The sequence below is a fragment of the Ogataea polymorpha genome (assembly GCF_001664045.1).
Source record: "Ogataea polymorpha strain NCYC 495 leu1.1 chromosome Unknown OGAPOscaffold_2, whole genome shotgun sequence".
Lineage (NCBI taxonomy): Eukaryota > Fungi > Ascomycota > Pichiomycetes > Pichiales > Pichiaceae > Ogataea > Ogataea polymorpha.
The window spans coordinates 113,488-126,304 of NW_017264699.1; the positions used below are offsets into that span (position 1 = coordinate 113,488).

At 45.2% G+C, this 12,817-nt stretch overlaps 9 protein-coding genes across 9 annotated transcripts; 4 read left to right on the forward strand and 5 right to left on the reverse strand.

The window, feature by feature from the left end:
* Positions 1 to 48: 48 nt before the first annotated feature.
* Positions 49 to 2,137, reverse strand: OGAPODRAFT_15525 (uncharacterized protein). The gene is made up of 2 exons (XM_018353790.1): positions 2,120 to 2,137; positions 49 to 2,081 (listed from the first exon to the last, which is right to left on the reverse strand). Exon 2 carries the CDS (start codon positions 1,566 to 1,568, stop codon positions 90 to 92), a length of 1,479 nt encoding a protein of 492 aa, XP_018211917.1. The 5' UTR covers positions 1,569 to 2,081; positions 2,120 to 2,137; the 3' UTR covers positions 49 to 89.
* Positions 2,138 to 2,145: 8 nt separating this feature from the next.
* OGAPODRAFT_75091 (uncharacterized protein) lies at positions 2,146 to 3,353 on the reverse strand. Its single transcript, XM_018355970.1, has one exon. It carries the CDS (start codon positions 3,206 to 3,208, stop codon positions 2,243 to 2,245), a length of 966 nt encoding a protein of 321 aa, XP_018211918.1. The 5' UTR covers positions 3,209 to 3,353; the 3' UTR covers positions 2,146 to 2,242.
* An 11-nt stretch (positions 3,354 to 3,364) lies between these two features.
* On the forward strand, positions 3,365 to 4,904 carry OGAPODRAFT_15527 (uncharacterized protein). The gene has a single exon (XM_018353791.1). The coding sequence runs from the start codon at positions 3,702 to 3,704 to the stop codon at positions 4,311 to 4,313; it is 612 nt and encodes a 203-aa protein (XP_018211919.1). The 5' UTR covers positions 3,365 to 3,701; the 3' UTR covers positions 4,314 to 4,904.
* On the forward strand, positions 4,391 to 4,804 carry OGAPODRAFT_6624 (uncharacterized protein; the record flags this gene model as incomplete). The annotated part of the gene is made up of 1 exon (XM_018355815.1): positions 4,391 to 4,804. The coding sequence occupies one exon, from the start codon at positions 4,391 to 4,393 to the stop codon at positions 4,802 to 4,804; it is 414 nt and encodes a 137-aa protein (XP_018211920.1).
* Positions 4,905 to 5,001: 97 nt separating the features above from the next.
* On the forward strand, positions 5,002 to 7,221 carry OGAPODRAFT_97555 (uncharacterized protein; the record flags this gene model as incomplete). The annotated part of the gene is made up of 1 exon (XM_018357958.1): positions 5,002 to 7,221. The coding sequence occupies one exon, from the start codon at positions 5,002 to 5,004 to the stop codon at positions 5,926 to 5,928; it is 927 nt and encodes a 308-aa protein (XP_018211921.1). The 3' UTR covers positions 5,929 to 7,221.
* Positions 5,047 to 7,221, reverse strand: OGAPODRAFT_81427 (uncharacterized protein). Its single transcript, XM_018356524.1, has one exon. The coding sequence runs from the start codon at positions 7,214 to 7,216 to the stop codon at positions 5,939 to 5,941; it is 1,278 nt and encodes a 425-aa protein (XP_018211922.1). The 5' UTR covers positions 7,217 to 7,221; the 3' UTR covers positions 5,047 to 5,938.
* A 32-nt stretch (positions 7,222 to 7,253) lies between these two features.
* Positions 7,254 to 9,239, reverse strand: OGAPODRAFT_15529 (uncharacterized protein). Its single transcript, XM_018353792.1, has one exon. The coding sequence runs from the start codon at positions 8,660 to 8,662 to the stop codon at positions 7,304 to 7,306; it is 1,359 nt and encodes a 452-aa protein (XP_018211923.1). The 5' UTR covers positions 8,663 to 9,239; the 3' UTR covers positions 7,254 to 7,303.
* Positions 9,240 to 9,377: 138 nt separating this feature from the next.
* OGAPODRAFT_46226 (TATA-box binding protein) lies at positions 9,378 to 10,118 on the reverse strand (the record flags this gene model as incomplete). The annotated part of the gene is made up of 1 exon (XM_018355514.1): positions 9,378 to 10,118. The coding sequence occupies one exon, from the start codon at positions 10,116 to 10,118 to the stop codon at positions 9,378 to 9,380; it is 741 nt and encodes a 246-aa protein (XP_018211924.1).
* Positions 10,119 to 10,642: 524 nt separating this feature from the next.
* On the forward strand, positions 10,643 to 12,817 carry OGAPODRAFT_92425 (uncharacterized protein; the record flags this gene model as incomplete). The annotated part of the gene is made up of 1 exon (XM_018357156.1): positions 10,643 to 12,817. One exon carries the CDS (start codon positions 10,643 to 10,645, stop codon positions 12,815 to 12,817), a length of 2,175 nt encoding a protein of 724 aa, XP_018211925.1.

The window sequence follows — 12,817 nt, forward strand, 5'->3', positions numbered from 1 at the left end:
TCCCGAAGCTTGTAGGTTTTCCCGTGTATTTTTTATTTACAGTATGGCGCGAGGTGTATCCGTTTCGATCTATTAGCGTTGCTACATGTTTATATCTCGGAGACGTCGTCCTCGTCAATAAGCATGATATCGTCATCCCGAAGCAGTCGGTTGTCGTTGTCGAACGAGATGTTAGTGTTGAGCGAAATGCCTGTGTCGGAGCTAGTTCGTCTGCTACCGTTGTCCGTACCTAAACTTAGGTTGTATGTTCTTAATCCTTCGTACTGAGAAGCTGGGCCGCGAAAACGTAACCGTGAGAATAGACGGCTAACAAATTCGCGAAAAGACGTAAGCGGTTGCTCTTGAGACGCTGTGCTATTCGAGAGAGTCAAAGGCCTGATTGGTGTGCTCGAAAAACGTTGATCTGAATTTAAAAGACGCTGTATTATCTGTTTGCTTTCATGGACCCGCGCATTCTCCCGTGTCGACTGTGATCCTGGCCGCCCTTCAAGATCGCCACTGTACTCCGCTGTGTCAAGATCGTCGTTTTCGAAATCCAGTTCTCTGATCAAGTAATCAAAGAGGAAAACACGCGAGAGCCAAGCTTTTGCCTTTTCCCAGAACCTAAACATTGTGAGCAGGATAGGGATGATAATGAGCCGGGGAAGCAGGTCATTGAGGAAGTTACCCAAGGAGATGAGCTGGATGGAGTTGCCAAAAAAGAGCTGGAACGAGGAATTGGTGGTGAATTTCGCGTCCAGCAGCATTAGGAAGTTGTAACTCAGGGGGATGGTCAGACGGCACGCATAGCTGATGAAGAAGATCATGGACACCGGGTCTGACGACTGATTGGACTCGATATGGTATATATTGAAGACTTTAACTTGTGACAGCGACAGCATGGCGCAGACGAGCATGTACGTCAGAACCAGAAAACAAATCGTAAAGATCTGGACGTAGATTTTGGTGGCATTTTTTGTGGCTGCAGCTATCAGGCGTTTGATCAAAGAGAACTGGAAGCCGTGAAACGTTTCTGATTCCACAATAACAGTAGATAGCACGATCAAACATAGCGAAAGGAATTTCCCCAGGAAGGGCCTTACGTATTGATGGAGGTAATAATTGACTTTTGGGCTCGATACCCAAGGTTTTCCCAGTCTTGGGTGGTATTCTCCAAGCAGTTGTGCGTTAACTTTATCTTCCAGAGCTATCACTTTCTCAACGGTGATTTTGAGTTCGATAAGCTTATGATTGTATTTCCATTTCAGCTCTTTCAACTGCTTAGAGAGCTTGTTGAGCAGTTTCGTGTTCAGCTCTGCGTTGGTGAACGGTTCGACACCATGATAAACCATTTCGTTGAATTCGGGGGGTATAGATCCCACAAGCTTAAGGATCCAGTCTCTGTATTCAAGATTATCGAGATGGCTTAATGTCTTGATTTTCCCGCAGAGTTCACGGAGCTCGAATTTTGTGTCCTCCAGCTGCTCGTTTATCTCTGGAACCTTAAGGTACAGTTTATGCAGCTGGTTGGAGTAGTTTCCGGATGTTTCCCATTCATGCCGTGGCAGATATATGAGACCGTGTGCCATAAGCCACAAGGCTAAAACAAGCGAATATATATGGCTGACTGTAATAACCAGGGACTTGAGAAATTTGAAATTGAGCCAAGATGTGTGTCTAACTAGGATGTAGAAAAAAATGATAAGCCCGCAGGCAATCATAATCATTTGGAACTTCAGAAGCTCAATTAGCGCGTACTTGAAGCGATCGCCCCGGTTGTAATATCCAGATCCAAACCAGTATTGAAAAAAGGGCAGGATGATCCATGTTAACGAAAAGGTGGTCCAATAGTTGAATTTCCAAAGGAATAGCACAGTGGGCTGGTTCAAGTAAAATATAGATTCCTTGAACTGTTTGTATGTGTCAGCGGAAGTGGATATCAGGTCGACAGGAAGAAGGAATATGATGGAGAAAGGTAAGAAGAGCGAGAATACCAAAATTACCGATAGGTACAGAGGCTGTTTCGAGAGCTGGATGAAATGATTGATGGCGAGTCCCGATAACAAAAAGGTAGATACCAAGAAAAACGCTATTGGGAACCACTATACCAATTAGCAAAAAACCGATTGAGAACACTTACCATCTTCAAACTACGATATGTTTTTTGTGTTTCTTGTGTTCTCAGCTCAGCCACATATAAAAATTATAACACTGGATAACTTAGCCACTACAATCTGAACCATGGAAACTGCACTCTACCCATCTATTCAGAATGGACCAAAAACTTGTATCTCTTCTTAGTGATACCCACGACGTCTTTCACAGCATCATCGTCAACGAACCATGCAATCCGTCCAGCAGCCTTTTCGTTGATAATACTAGCGGGAAGCCCCTTGTCAGGTCTCTCCATGATCGTGCTTATGACTGGCGCTTTGGTGGCACCTTCCACCACGAACATCACCCTGTGCGAATGGCAAATCACGGGGACGGTCAAGGTGATTCTCGTTGGAGGCCCTGAAGGAGCATTTAGAACTGGCGCACACCAAGCATACGACTCTCTAAGAGTCTCGTGATTAGGAAATAAAGATGCAACATGCCCATCGGGAGCACATCCAAGCAAAATCAGATCAAACATAGGCAATTTCACAGAGTCTTTAGAAGCAAAGCCTTTGATAAGAGTTTTCTCGTAAGTGTCTGCGCATTCCTGTGGGTCGTTCAAAAGATTTTCTTCAATAGGGAAAATGTTGGGATATCCTTTCTCTGGTGGTATGTTGTCAAATATCTGTGATTTGGCTTTTCCGTAGTTGGACTCAGGCGAGTCAAAAGGAACCAGTCTTTCGTCGGCAAAATAAACGTCCCATTTGGACCATTCAACGTCCTGTCGCTTGAGCAGTCCTTCGCGCAACACATTAATTAATGATCCTCCACTAAGACCTATGCGGAACCTTCTGTTCTCCTCCTTCTTCTTTTTCCGTTGCTCTCTAGACGAACTTGAAGTATTAGTTCCGTTTCCGCTGGCTGAGTGGTGTTCCGACACACTTTTGGTCAAACGCATGCTTTCTGCCGCACCGCTGAATTGCGACGCAATATTCGTATCTGACAAGCTCTTTTTCCTGTTGTAATCGCCGTAAAGAGCATGGTTTTGGGCCGCCACTATGTGGTCTGCGACGGCCTCAGCCACTCCGCTGAATTCAGGGAATGAATAAATTAGGGGAACGGCAGTCGTCATTTGGCACCTATTATTGCTTCAAACGGTCTGATAAATGGTATGGGCTTACTGAAGAATTGTGCAAGCTAAGTCACTTGTCGGAACTTTCTTTTTCCTCCAATCTTGAACCTGTTCCGCCCTAAAGCAATATTATTTTTTCTAACATTTTCTCTCGCTATCAGCTAATTAAATAAAAACTTCATCTTATACAATGGGCTCGCTTAAAGACAACTTAGACCTGCTTGGCCTTATTTACAAGGACTTCCTACAGTTGCGCAATATCCAGCCTGTTTCAATTGATCGTTCAGACAGCCACATATCGGTTATTGCGCCCGAGGGCAAATCGATCGTAACTCAGAGCAACGATATCTACACTATTGAGAATCTCAGAAAGGACACAGACGGAACTCAAATAACGTACACCGCCTCTCTGAAATGGCCCCAAGATGCTGTTGTTAAGTATCCGACTGAAATCGACGATATCGATTCCTGTCTGGTAGATCGCCTACTCGCCATGGTGACAGATAAATTTGGGCTATTTTTTCCAAAGGAGTCAAAACCCCCCACGCAGTCCGATACTGATAAACAAAGACATATTACGCAGCCGCAGGAGCCGGTGACAGGCATCTCTGCGGATGCATCCAACCAGGCAACACAAGATCACACTCCTACCCCTTCGTATACATCGCCCGCTCCAAGACCACTCCCTGCCGCTCTCGCACCCCCTCCATTCGAGGACGAACACAAAATCCAGTCCAGCCGGTCCCAGACACTTCCATCAGCAGATGCACAAGCAGGTGTCAACGATCTTTATCCAGGCGGTATGAAAGATCCCCCTTTCAAACCATATTTGGATCCTCTTGCAGTAAATCCTACAAAGGGAGGGGGTATGCATCCAACTTCTTCTGATCCGCTTTTTAATCGAAATTTGGGGGGTTCAACTCCAGGAATAAGGTACGATGATCCGTTGCTGGGGCCTGACGAGGACCCCGACCTTTTGGGTGCTGGACTTCCAGGACATATGGGGCTGCCGGGACAGGGAAGTTTCAGACGCCCTCAAGGTCCGCCTGGTCCTCCAGGCTCGTTTTCTTCTGGAGGCTTTGGAGGACTTGGTCGATTTATATAGCATCTAGGGTTTATACTTGTACAAAATTTACCCGGCAAAAATTGTGGGGAAATTATTTGATTTCAAAATTATCCCTTATGCTCAGACGGTCGTGCCAGTTTGCCCTACAAACTCGAAAGAAATCCTCTTTAACGCTGCCTAAAACAGCTCCAATTACCAGGAAAGGCCAAGACGAAATTGAGATTGCACAGGCACCAAATAGAGCTGCAACATGGTCGCCTAGCCAGTCATCTAAAGACCATATTATTAAGACCAATGTTCGCTTCGTTGGCAGGGACCTCACAAAACAGCCTAACCCGCAAGCAGCAATAGACTTGATTGCCCAACAGCCTATTAGATACATACACAACAACATTGCGGTCTGTAGCGGAACAGACATCTTCCAGGGCCACCCTAAGGTCTATATAAATCTCGACAAGGATATGCCTGGAACCTGTGGCTATTGTGGCTTGCGTTATGCCAGGGAGGAACTCAAGGATAAGTTGTCCTAGCTTTCCACAAAAGTGATTATTTATTTTCTTTGGCAGGTATACGAATTTAAGGCTTGCTCGGCATCTTGCTCCAACGGAGCACATTGTATCTCATAGGGGCCCCTCTCCCCCACGTAAGGTAAATGGTCTTGGGCTTAGAGTGAGCCGCATTACTGCTCCCGTTTTAGATTACAAAAAATATTTCAAAAAAAAAATCAATGAGCTCCTTCTCCGTGTTTAGATCGTTGGCCCCGCATTTAGGGGCTCGCTATTCGTCTCACGTAGCCGTCAGACAGAAGACGTTGACAGACATCAAAAAACTGTATAACGCCAAGGAGCCTCTGGCGGTGATCACAGCTCATGACTACATTACTGGTCGGATAGCAGACTCGAGCGAGAAATTGGATATCATTTTGATTGGAGACTCTTTGGCCATGGTATCCAAAGGATATGCATCCACACTGGAAATTCCATTTGACGATTACTACTACGCATGCAAGTCTGTTCTTCGAGGGGTAAATCAAAAGTTTGTCATAGCTGACCTTCCCTTCGGATCGTTCGAGGCTAGTGTTTCACAGTGCGTTGAGTCAGCAGTCAAGCTCATGAAATTAGGGAAAATCGGCTCGCTGAAGGTCGAAGGTGGGTTTGAGCATGGCGAGCAGATAAAACGGCTCATAGAGATTGGAATACCTGTGACGGGTCACATAGGATTGAAACCTCAACAATTTAATGCTGTTGGTGGCTACAGGGTGCAAGGAAGAAAAGCGCAGGATGCCGCAAATATTATAAAAGAGGCAGAGTACCTCAGAGACATTGGCTGCTCTATGCTTCTTCTGGAGTGTATACCGCACAAGGTCGCGCAGTATCTTACTGAAAAGCTGGATATTCCAACCATTGGCATCGGCTCCGGCCCAGGAACCTCGGCGCAGGTTTTGGTGCAGGCGGATCTTCTTGGCATGCTGGACTCTCCTACCGCCAAATTCGTCCAGAAATACATGGATTTCCATTCTGAGGCCGTCAACGCAATCGAACACTACGTGGAGGACGTCAAATCAGGCACTTTCCCAAACGTAGAGACTCACTCGTATCCAATTAAGGAGGAAGAGTTCGAGGCAATGGAAAAACTTCTGCAACAAGACCACTAAGTAGTAGAATTTATTTATATATCTTGCTACCGTTCACCTCTATCGGGTCCTTTTCGTTCAGTAAGTCAATGCTGGACGTGTCGAAGACCATTGTTTGTCCGTGTTCAGGCACCAGCACGCTCTTGGTGCGGCCCTGTATCTGAGCCAACTCTTCCAGTTTCTGTTTTGGCTCCAAATACTGTTCGGAGCTCAAAATGAACGTTCCCCAATGCACGCCCACCATCTTCTCAATGCTCATGTCGTTGGCAATCCGAATTGCCTCGACGGGAGTGATGTGTCGAGGCCGCTGGTGCCACTGCGGACAATATTGGCCAATGGGCAAGGCACCGAGCTTCACAGGACCATATTTTCGTCCAATGAGCTGGAACAGGTCTGGCGAGTAGCCTGTATCGCCACAGTGAAACACAATCGACTTGTTATTTCGCAGAATCAGGAACGAGCACCAGAGCGTTTTATTAGTGTCTATCAGCTGTCTTCCCGACCAGTGCATGGCAGGAACGCAGACAATCTCGTATTTATCAGGTGTGTTCGTCTCCAGCGGAACCCGGTCCCACCAGTTCATTTCTATCACGTTGGACACCCCGTATTTGGCCAGAAAATGTCGCACGCCAACGGGAACAATCCAAATTGACTTGTTGCCAATCTTCCTCACCGATTCCTCTTCCAAATGGTCAGGGTGGTCATGCGACACAAGAACAAACTCTGGTATTACTACCGTCTCCATCAGCTCGTCCAGAGACATCGCAGCGGGGGCAATTCTCCTGGGGCCAAACAGTTTATTGACGAGATGATTTTCGAACAACGGATCAGTGAGAAATGACACATTGCCAACCTGCAGCAGAGAACAAGACTGCCCAAACCACGTGAAAGTGAGCCGATCGGAAAGTGGCGGGAGCTCATCCTCGTGCTGCGTGGCTCTGCCGTGTGCAGTGGCTTTCAAGAGTTCTGTATCTGGCTTCACGATTGGCAAACTAGACCGCAACTCATCTTTCGAGGACGGCAATCCGCCACGCCTCCCAAACTCGAGCAGATCTAGAACACGCATTGCGAAAAACTCAAACAGAGTCTGTGGCCTGTACTCCGGGAACGGATTTTCAAAGCGCCCGTTCACCAGCAAAGTGTCATAATGGCAGTTATCGCAATCGTCATGTCCGGCTTCCAGCTGTTTTGCTTTTGTCTCCTGACGTCTGCGGATTTCCAGTTGAGTCCTCACATATATGTAGGTGGTATAGCCAGAATAGGCGGCTAAAACACCGAGGCCTATCTTCCACCTCAAAGCAAAAACCATGCCAGATATTTTTATTTTTTACACCGCGCAATTAAGTGGTACATTATTTTTACATGACCGTTCGTAATACACCATGAAAATGCGAGTTCATCCACGAGACGGCTTTGACTCAATGACAGTGGACTCCACGTCATCCTCTTCATCGTCATCAAAGTCATCGTCAAAGTCGTCGTCGTCGTCATCTTCATCGTCTTCATCATCGTCTTCCTCTTCTTCCTCTTCCTCTTCCTCTTCCTCTTCCTCCTCTTCAATCCTCTCATTTGCCTTTCTCAACTTTTCTGCCTGTAATGTCTTCATCTTCCGGTAAAGAATGTCAACAATCTCGCTCCATTCTCTCATTCCGCCCATTCCTATGTCTCCGCATATGAGCACCTTCTCAATCGGTTTCAACACCTCAACAAATTTGAAATCTTCCTTTATGACAGCAAAGTGTTTCTTTGTGATCGGGTGTGTGTACATCAGAGTGTTCATTGCGGGAGCCATAATGATAGGAATGGCTGGGTTCCACACCCGGATTATTGACGTGAGTAGATTATCGGCAATACCATTGGCAATTTTGGCAAGAGTGTTGGCTGAAAGAGGAGCAATCAGGAAAATGTCTGCCCATTTTCGCAACTCAACATGCAATATCGGGTCACCAGGCCTTGTCATTGGTGTCGACCATTCTTCGTTCTCCCTCCAAATTTTCACCTCTGTAGAAATCTTGAGTCCATGCAAAAAGTGCTCTGCGGCCTGCGTAACCACCAACTGAATCGAAACCTTGTCTACTCCATAGAGCTTGAAAAGCTTGTCAATTATCATTGGAATCTTGATGGTTGCCACCGAGCCAGTAGCACCGATCAGAATATGAATTTTGTCATCGTCCTCCTTGCTGAGATATTCGGTGAATGGGACCACCGGACCGGTTGGAGTGGAAACCACTGTTTTGGGCGTGGTAGTAGTCTTCTTTCTGGAAGCCATTGGAGGAGATTGCACCCGGTTTTCGTTCGAAAGAGGCTGGAACAGTATCTCGTTTCGAAGAGTGTCGCCTCCAACAGATGAGTTTTGAGATGACTGACGACCCAGGTCAAAAGACACAGGGGAAGTAACGCCAGAGGGAGACGAGAGATTTCTCGGTGAGGAATGCGAGCTTGGGTGTTTGTCACTAAGGATTGACGAAACGCTATGCTCTCTTGACTCTTTTCCGAGAGCGGAATGAAGTGGTACAGCTGTTGTAGGGGTTGTTTTCGACGACCCAACATCCGTATGTTTGACTTGGTGGGGTAACTCATGACCCAGTGCAATAGGAGGATGAGTGCCAGAAGGCTGTCTTGAACTTGGGACTCCAGAAGCTGGAGATTCGAGGAGGGACAGTTTAGTAGTTGAAGGTCGAGCACTGATGGAACCACGGTGTTTCTGAGGGTTGACGGTGGGTACCTGGAATGAAATGGAGCTAGCTGATTTCATAGGCGTACTTGATTCAGAAGTCAAGTCCCCAGAAGTGTGCGCCTGACTCGAAGGCGTGTATGGAACCGAGTCCCCCAAGGGTGTTGGTTGCGAGATTGGCTGTGTGTTTTTTTGGGCTTTGTCGAATGTGGTGTTCAACGGTGGCAGATTTGACTGCTTCGATATGATCGAGCTCGCAGAACTGCCACTTTTGAACAAAATAGGGCGTGGCATAGGTTGTTGCTGTTGACTGGCTTTGTTGCTAATCATGCCTTTCCCCGTGGAAGGCTTTTCCAGATGTGTTTCACTCTTAGTTTTGGAATCAGTACCAACTGTATTGATGGATTTTTCTGATAATGACATACAGACGTGTGTTCTAAAGTAGGATGATCTTCTCCACTGCCGAAGGAAATTGGGGTCAAACTGCTGGTTGTCGAGGTGGTTCCGAAGGACAACGCTTATAGGGATCTGAGATACGTCGTGGACGCGTTATCAGCCAAAGATAGGTCGTTTTCTATGCACAGTGTTGTGATAGAGATTGCTTATTTTTTCAAAATCCTTGTTTTCTTCAAAACGAAACCCAATTTTGATTTTTTGCTTTCTCCCCTGACTACGCTAGAAAATATTTTTTTTCTTTTCCTGATCAAAATCGCGCACGGGCTGTGCAATTCTTTTTATAAAAATAAAAAAAACCCCAGACATAGCTATCTCCATAGTATACAGTAAGTTATGCAATCTAGCTCTTGCGGAATTCGCTAAGAACAGGATAGATAGCCTCGAACGCCTTATAAATCTCCTCTCTTTGTTTTGCACCCGTCAAGACAATCTTCCCTGAAACGAAAATAAGTAGAACAATCTTGGGCTTCACCATTCTATAAATGAGACCCGGAAACAATTCGGGCTCATACGAGCTGAAAGTTCCGTGAGCGTATGCTAGCCCTTCGAGTCTAATTGGGAACTTGACATCACACGAGCCAACGATATTCTGGATTTTGAAGTCAGTGAATTTAGCGTTAAAACCAAGCTTTTGGATGATACGAGCGTACTTTCTGGCAGCCAATTTCGAATCATCTTCCGATTTGGCACCCGTCACAACCATCTTTCCCGAAGCGAATATAAGGGCTGTGGTCTTTGGCTCTCTAATACGCATAATAACTGCAGCAAAACGCTTTGGGTTGTATTCTGCGTTACGAGCATGAAGAGCAATAGTCTTCAACTCCAAGCGACAGTCCAAGTTCACAGTGGCAACAATATTCTGTAACGTCGGCACTATTCCTGATGCTGCTGCATCGTCAGCCACCTGATCGTTCATATCGAGCATCTTCTCTTCTGGCTCCTTCTTCAGGATATCGTATTTGTCTGTATCTTGCGATTCATCTTTGACCATGTCTGTTGTCATCATAGGGAAGGCTAAGGAGCCTTGGGCAGTAAATGCCTTTGCCCTAGCTGCTGTAGTTGGGAGTTTGAGTGAATCCATGTTTACAACCGTGATATATCTATATTACAACTCATCCAACTATAAATCGATTGTTTTCGGGAAAAGATGTTCAACCAAATGATTCCTTTCCTAATGAGATAAAGTGCTTTATCAGATCTCTAAGGATATTGGTGCACTATTGAAAAAACCCTTGCACCGAAATTGAGGCTAAAAATTCGCTCCGTCAATAAGGGGGGATTGGGTCCTATTTATACTCTCGATATTTTTTGCATTTTTTTTTTGCCAGCGGTAGGGTAACCGCTGAATTCAAGCAAACGGCAAATAGCAGGTAAAGAGCACGTCAAAGGTAACTTTCCATGGTAGCTAACCTGCTCCATGAGCTCTCAAACATTGTGCGCCTCCATTGCCATGACTTTGAAGCGTCTGGTCTTCTGGGTGGCAAATTTCACCAGACGAGTCTTTTTTCTCATTCGAGGATGACGGTGTACAGATGTCATGTATTCTTACTGGTACAAAATAAAATCTCCCTTTATCTGAATCAATTATCACGTTGGTTTTGTTAAATGACTGAGGATGACACATGCAAACGCGGTTCAAAGCCATCGACGGGTTTAGAGAAGCTTGAAAAACTTATACAACTGTCTAACTGGTTTCTCGATGAGGCTTACAAGAAGGGATCAACATCGCTGCAAGCAGAAGAGAAGTTACAGGAGTACAACAATTACGTGAGGGCTAGTCTCGGCTGCCTATTCAATGCCCTTGAACAGTACAGGGGTTTACTTACGCTGGCAGACGAGGTTTTCATCCACTATAAAATTACAGAAATCTTACTTAGAGAAACTACAAGCCTTGATCTCGCGTCAGATTACTGCAGTCGCGGATTGCAACTCGCCAAAAGAAGCGAGTCATTGGAGTATCAAGTTCGTTTGGAGCTTTTAAACTTTGAGATACAATATTTGACAGACCACTCGAAGGGCAAAAGGACAAGCTTTTCTTATTTCATGAGCTTAGCACAGCATTACGAATCTCTGAATAGCATTACCTTGACAAGCATAATAGAGTATTTGAAGATTCAATATTTTGGCATGATTTTTGAGGAAGATCAGATTTACCGCAACTATGAGCGCATTGTTGAAAGACTGGAGAATAATTTGAATGAGAACACATTTGGATTTCTTCAGTTGATTCTTGTGTGTCAGCTTCAATTCCATTTATTTCGTGGAAACTCGATAGAATACTCATTACAAAAATACGGCAGACTAAAAGAGTCTTTAGAAAGTTACGCTCATTATACGAAATTCCAGCCTCCGCAGTTCAAGGCTATCACTCAAATTTTGGACCTTTTAATATCCATTCAGGATGATGACTTCAAAAGCACGAAAAGCAAAATGAGCAAAATCGATGCTTTAATCAGAGAGCTGAAGGCTTTGGAACCTTGGGCTAGAAACTTCCGGTTTTCTATCCCCGTTGACGTCAATATAGCACACCAAAGTTTTACACTACCGCTACAGATCAATTGGCTGACCTTGCGCGAGTTCAGCATGTTATCTTATTTTTACTGTGGTGTCTCGTACGTGATAAAATCGTGGGACGGCAAGAATCGTACGGAAATGTTGTTTGCACAATGTCAGAAATACATTGGTTATGAACTCAGCGAGCATGTCATGATCTCCAGCAATGAGATGGAAGCCAAAGTACTTCGATTAAAGTACTTTGGCTTATTAATTAATTTTTATCAGGTGCTTGCCAAATTCCAATGTAACCAGTGGCACTCTTTTAACAGGGACGAATTCCCACAATTGTGGAAATTCATCGATGACTACAATGCAGGTCGATTTTCCTCACAGGAGCTTGTGATCTACCACAAAATTGTAGATAAGGTGTACTTTTTGCTTGCGTTGCAGAGCCAAAGAATGAACAACTTGGATGCAGCAATGCACTATTACATCAAACTCAGAGAGCTCCATTCCTCATCCTCAACAGAGCTCAATGACTACAATTTTTTCAGCGATACTATCTTGGCTTCCTACAAGCAAACAGCGAGCGGAGTGGGAGGTTGTCTACAGGAAGCCAAAGATTATCATAATCAGCTATACTTTCTTGCAACAATCAATCTAGTGATACTAACGATCCACAACCTAAGACGACTGAAGTTACTCAACGTTTCGGAGTTTGACGAGGATTACCAGGTCCTGATGGACCGTTATGCCAAATACTTGAAGTTAAAGAATATACTTCACAGCGAATTGGTACAAATGCAACCTCTGTACAAGACAAATGTATTAGTGAGCTCAACACTGGACATCTTTGTGCGATACATACTCGCCGATGAGGGGCAGCCGGTGGAATTCGAGACTGCTCACCTAGAGAAGTTTTCACAGATCTCTCCGTTGCTACTATCTATGGTTTATTTCGTGAAAGCACAGACGATCAAAAGCAACCGGTCGCAATCAGAGGTTGAGCAGTTGAACATGAAAATTCAGCTGTATAACCAGAGTTTCAAAGCGTCATGCAAACAAAGTGGGTTCGGGCCCAATGGGGTCGGCTATATTGCGCTGAAAGAGATTTCTAACATCCTCGAGAAAAATCACAGTCATTTCGATAAGAAGCAATCGGATAGCCTCCAGCTGAAACTCAAGGACGTGAAGCAAGGCTTTGAAACCCGCAAGCGTAAATTAGACCCAGAAAGTCTCCCTCCAAGCTCGAAGGAAGAAAGTGTATTTAGCTCACAAATTTAA

Bases quoted from the DNA above. Each gene is read 5' to 3' on its own strand.
- OGAPODRAFT_75091 (XM_018355970.1), bottom strand. From the start codon at position 3,208: ATGACGACTGCCGTTCCCCTAATTTATTCATTCCCTGAATTCAGCGGA.
- OGAPODRAFT_15529 (XM_018353792.1), bottom strand. From the start codon at position 8,662: ATGAAATCAGCTAGCTCCATTTCATTCCAGGTACCCACCGTCAACCCT.
- OGAPODRAFT_15527 (XM_018353791.1), top strand. From the start codon at position 3,702: ATGGTGACAGATAAATTTGGGCTATTTTTTCCAAAGGAGTCAAAACCC.
- OGAPODRAFT_15525 (XM_018353790.1), bottom strand. From the start codon at position 1,568: ATGGCACACGGTCTCATATATCTGCCACGGCATGAATGGGAAACATCC.
- OGAPODRAFT_81427 (XM_018356524.1), bottom strand. From the start codon at position 7,216: ATGGTTTTTGCTTTGAGGTGGAAGATAGGCCTCGGTGTTTTAGCCGCC.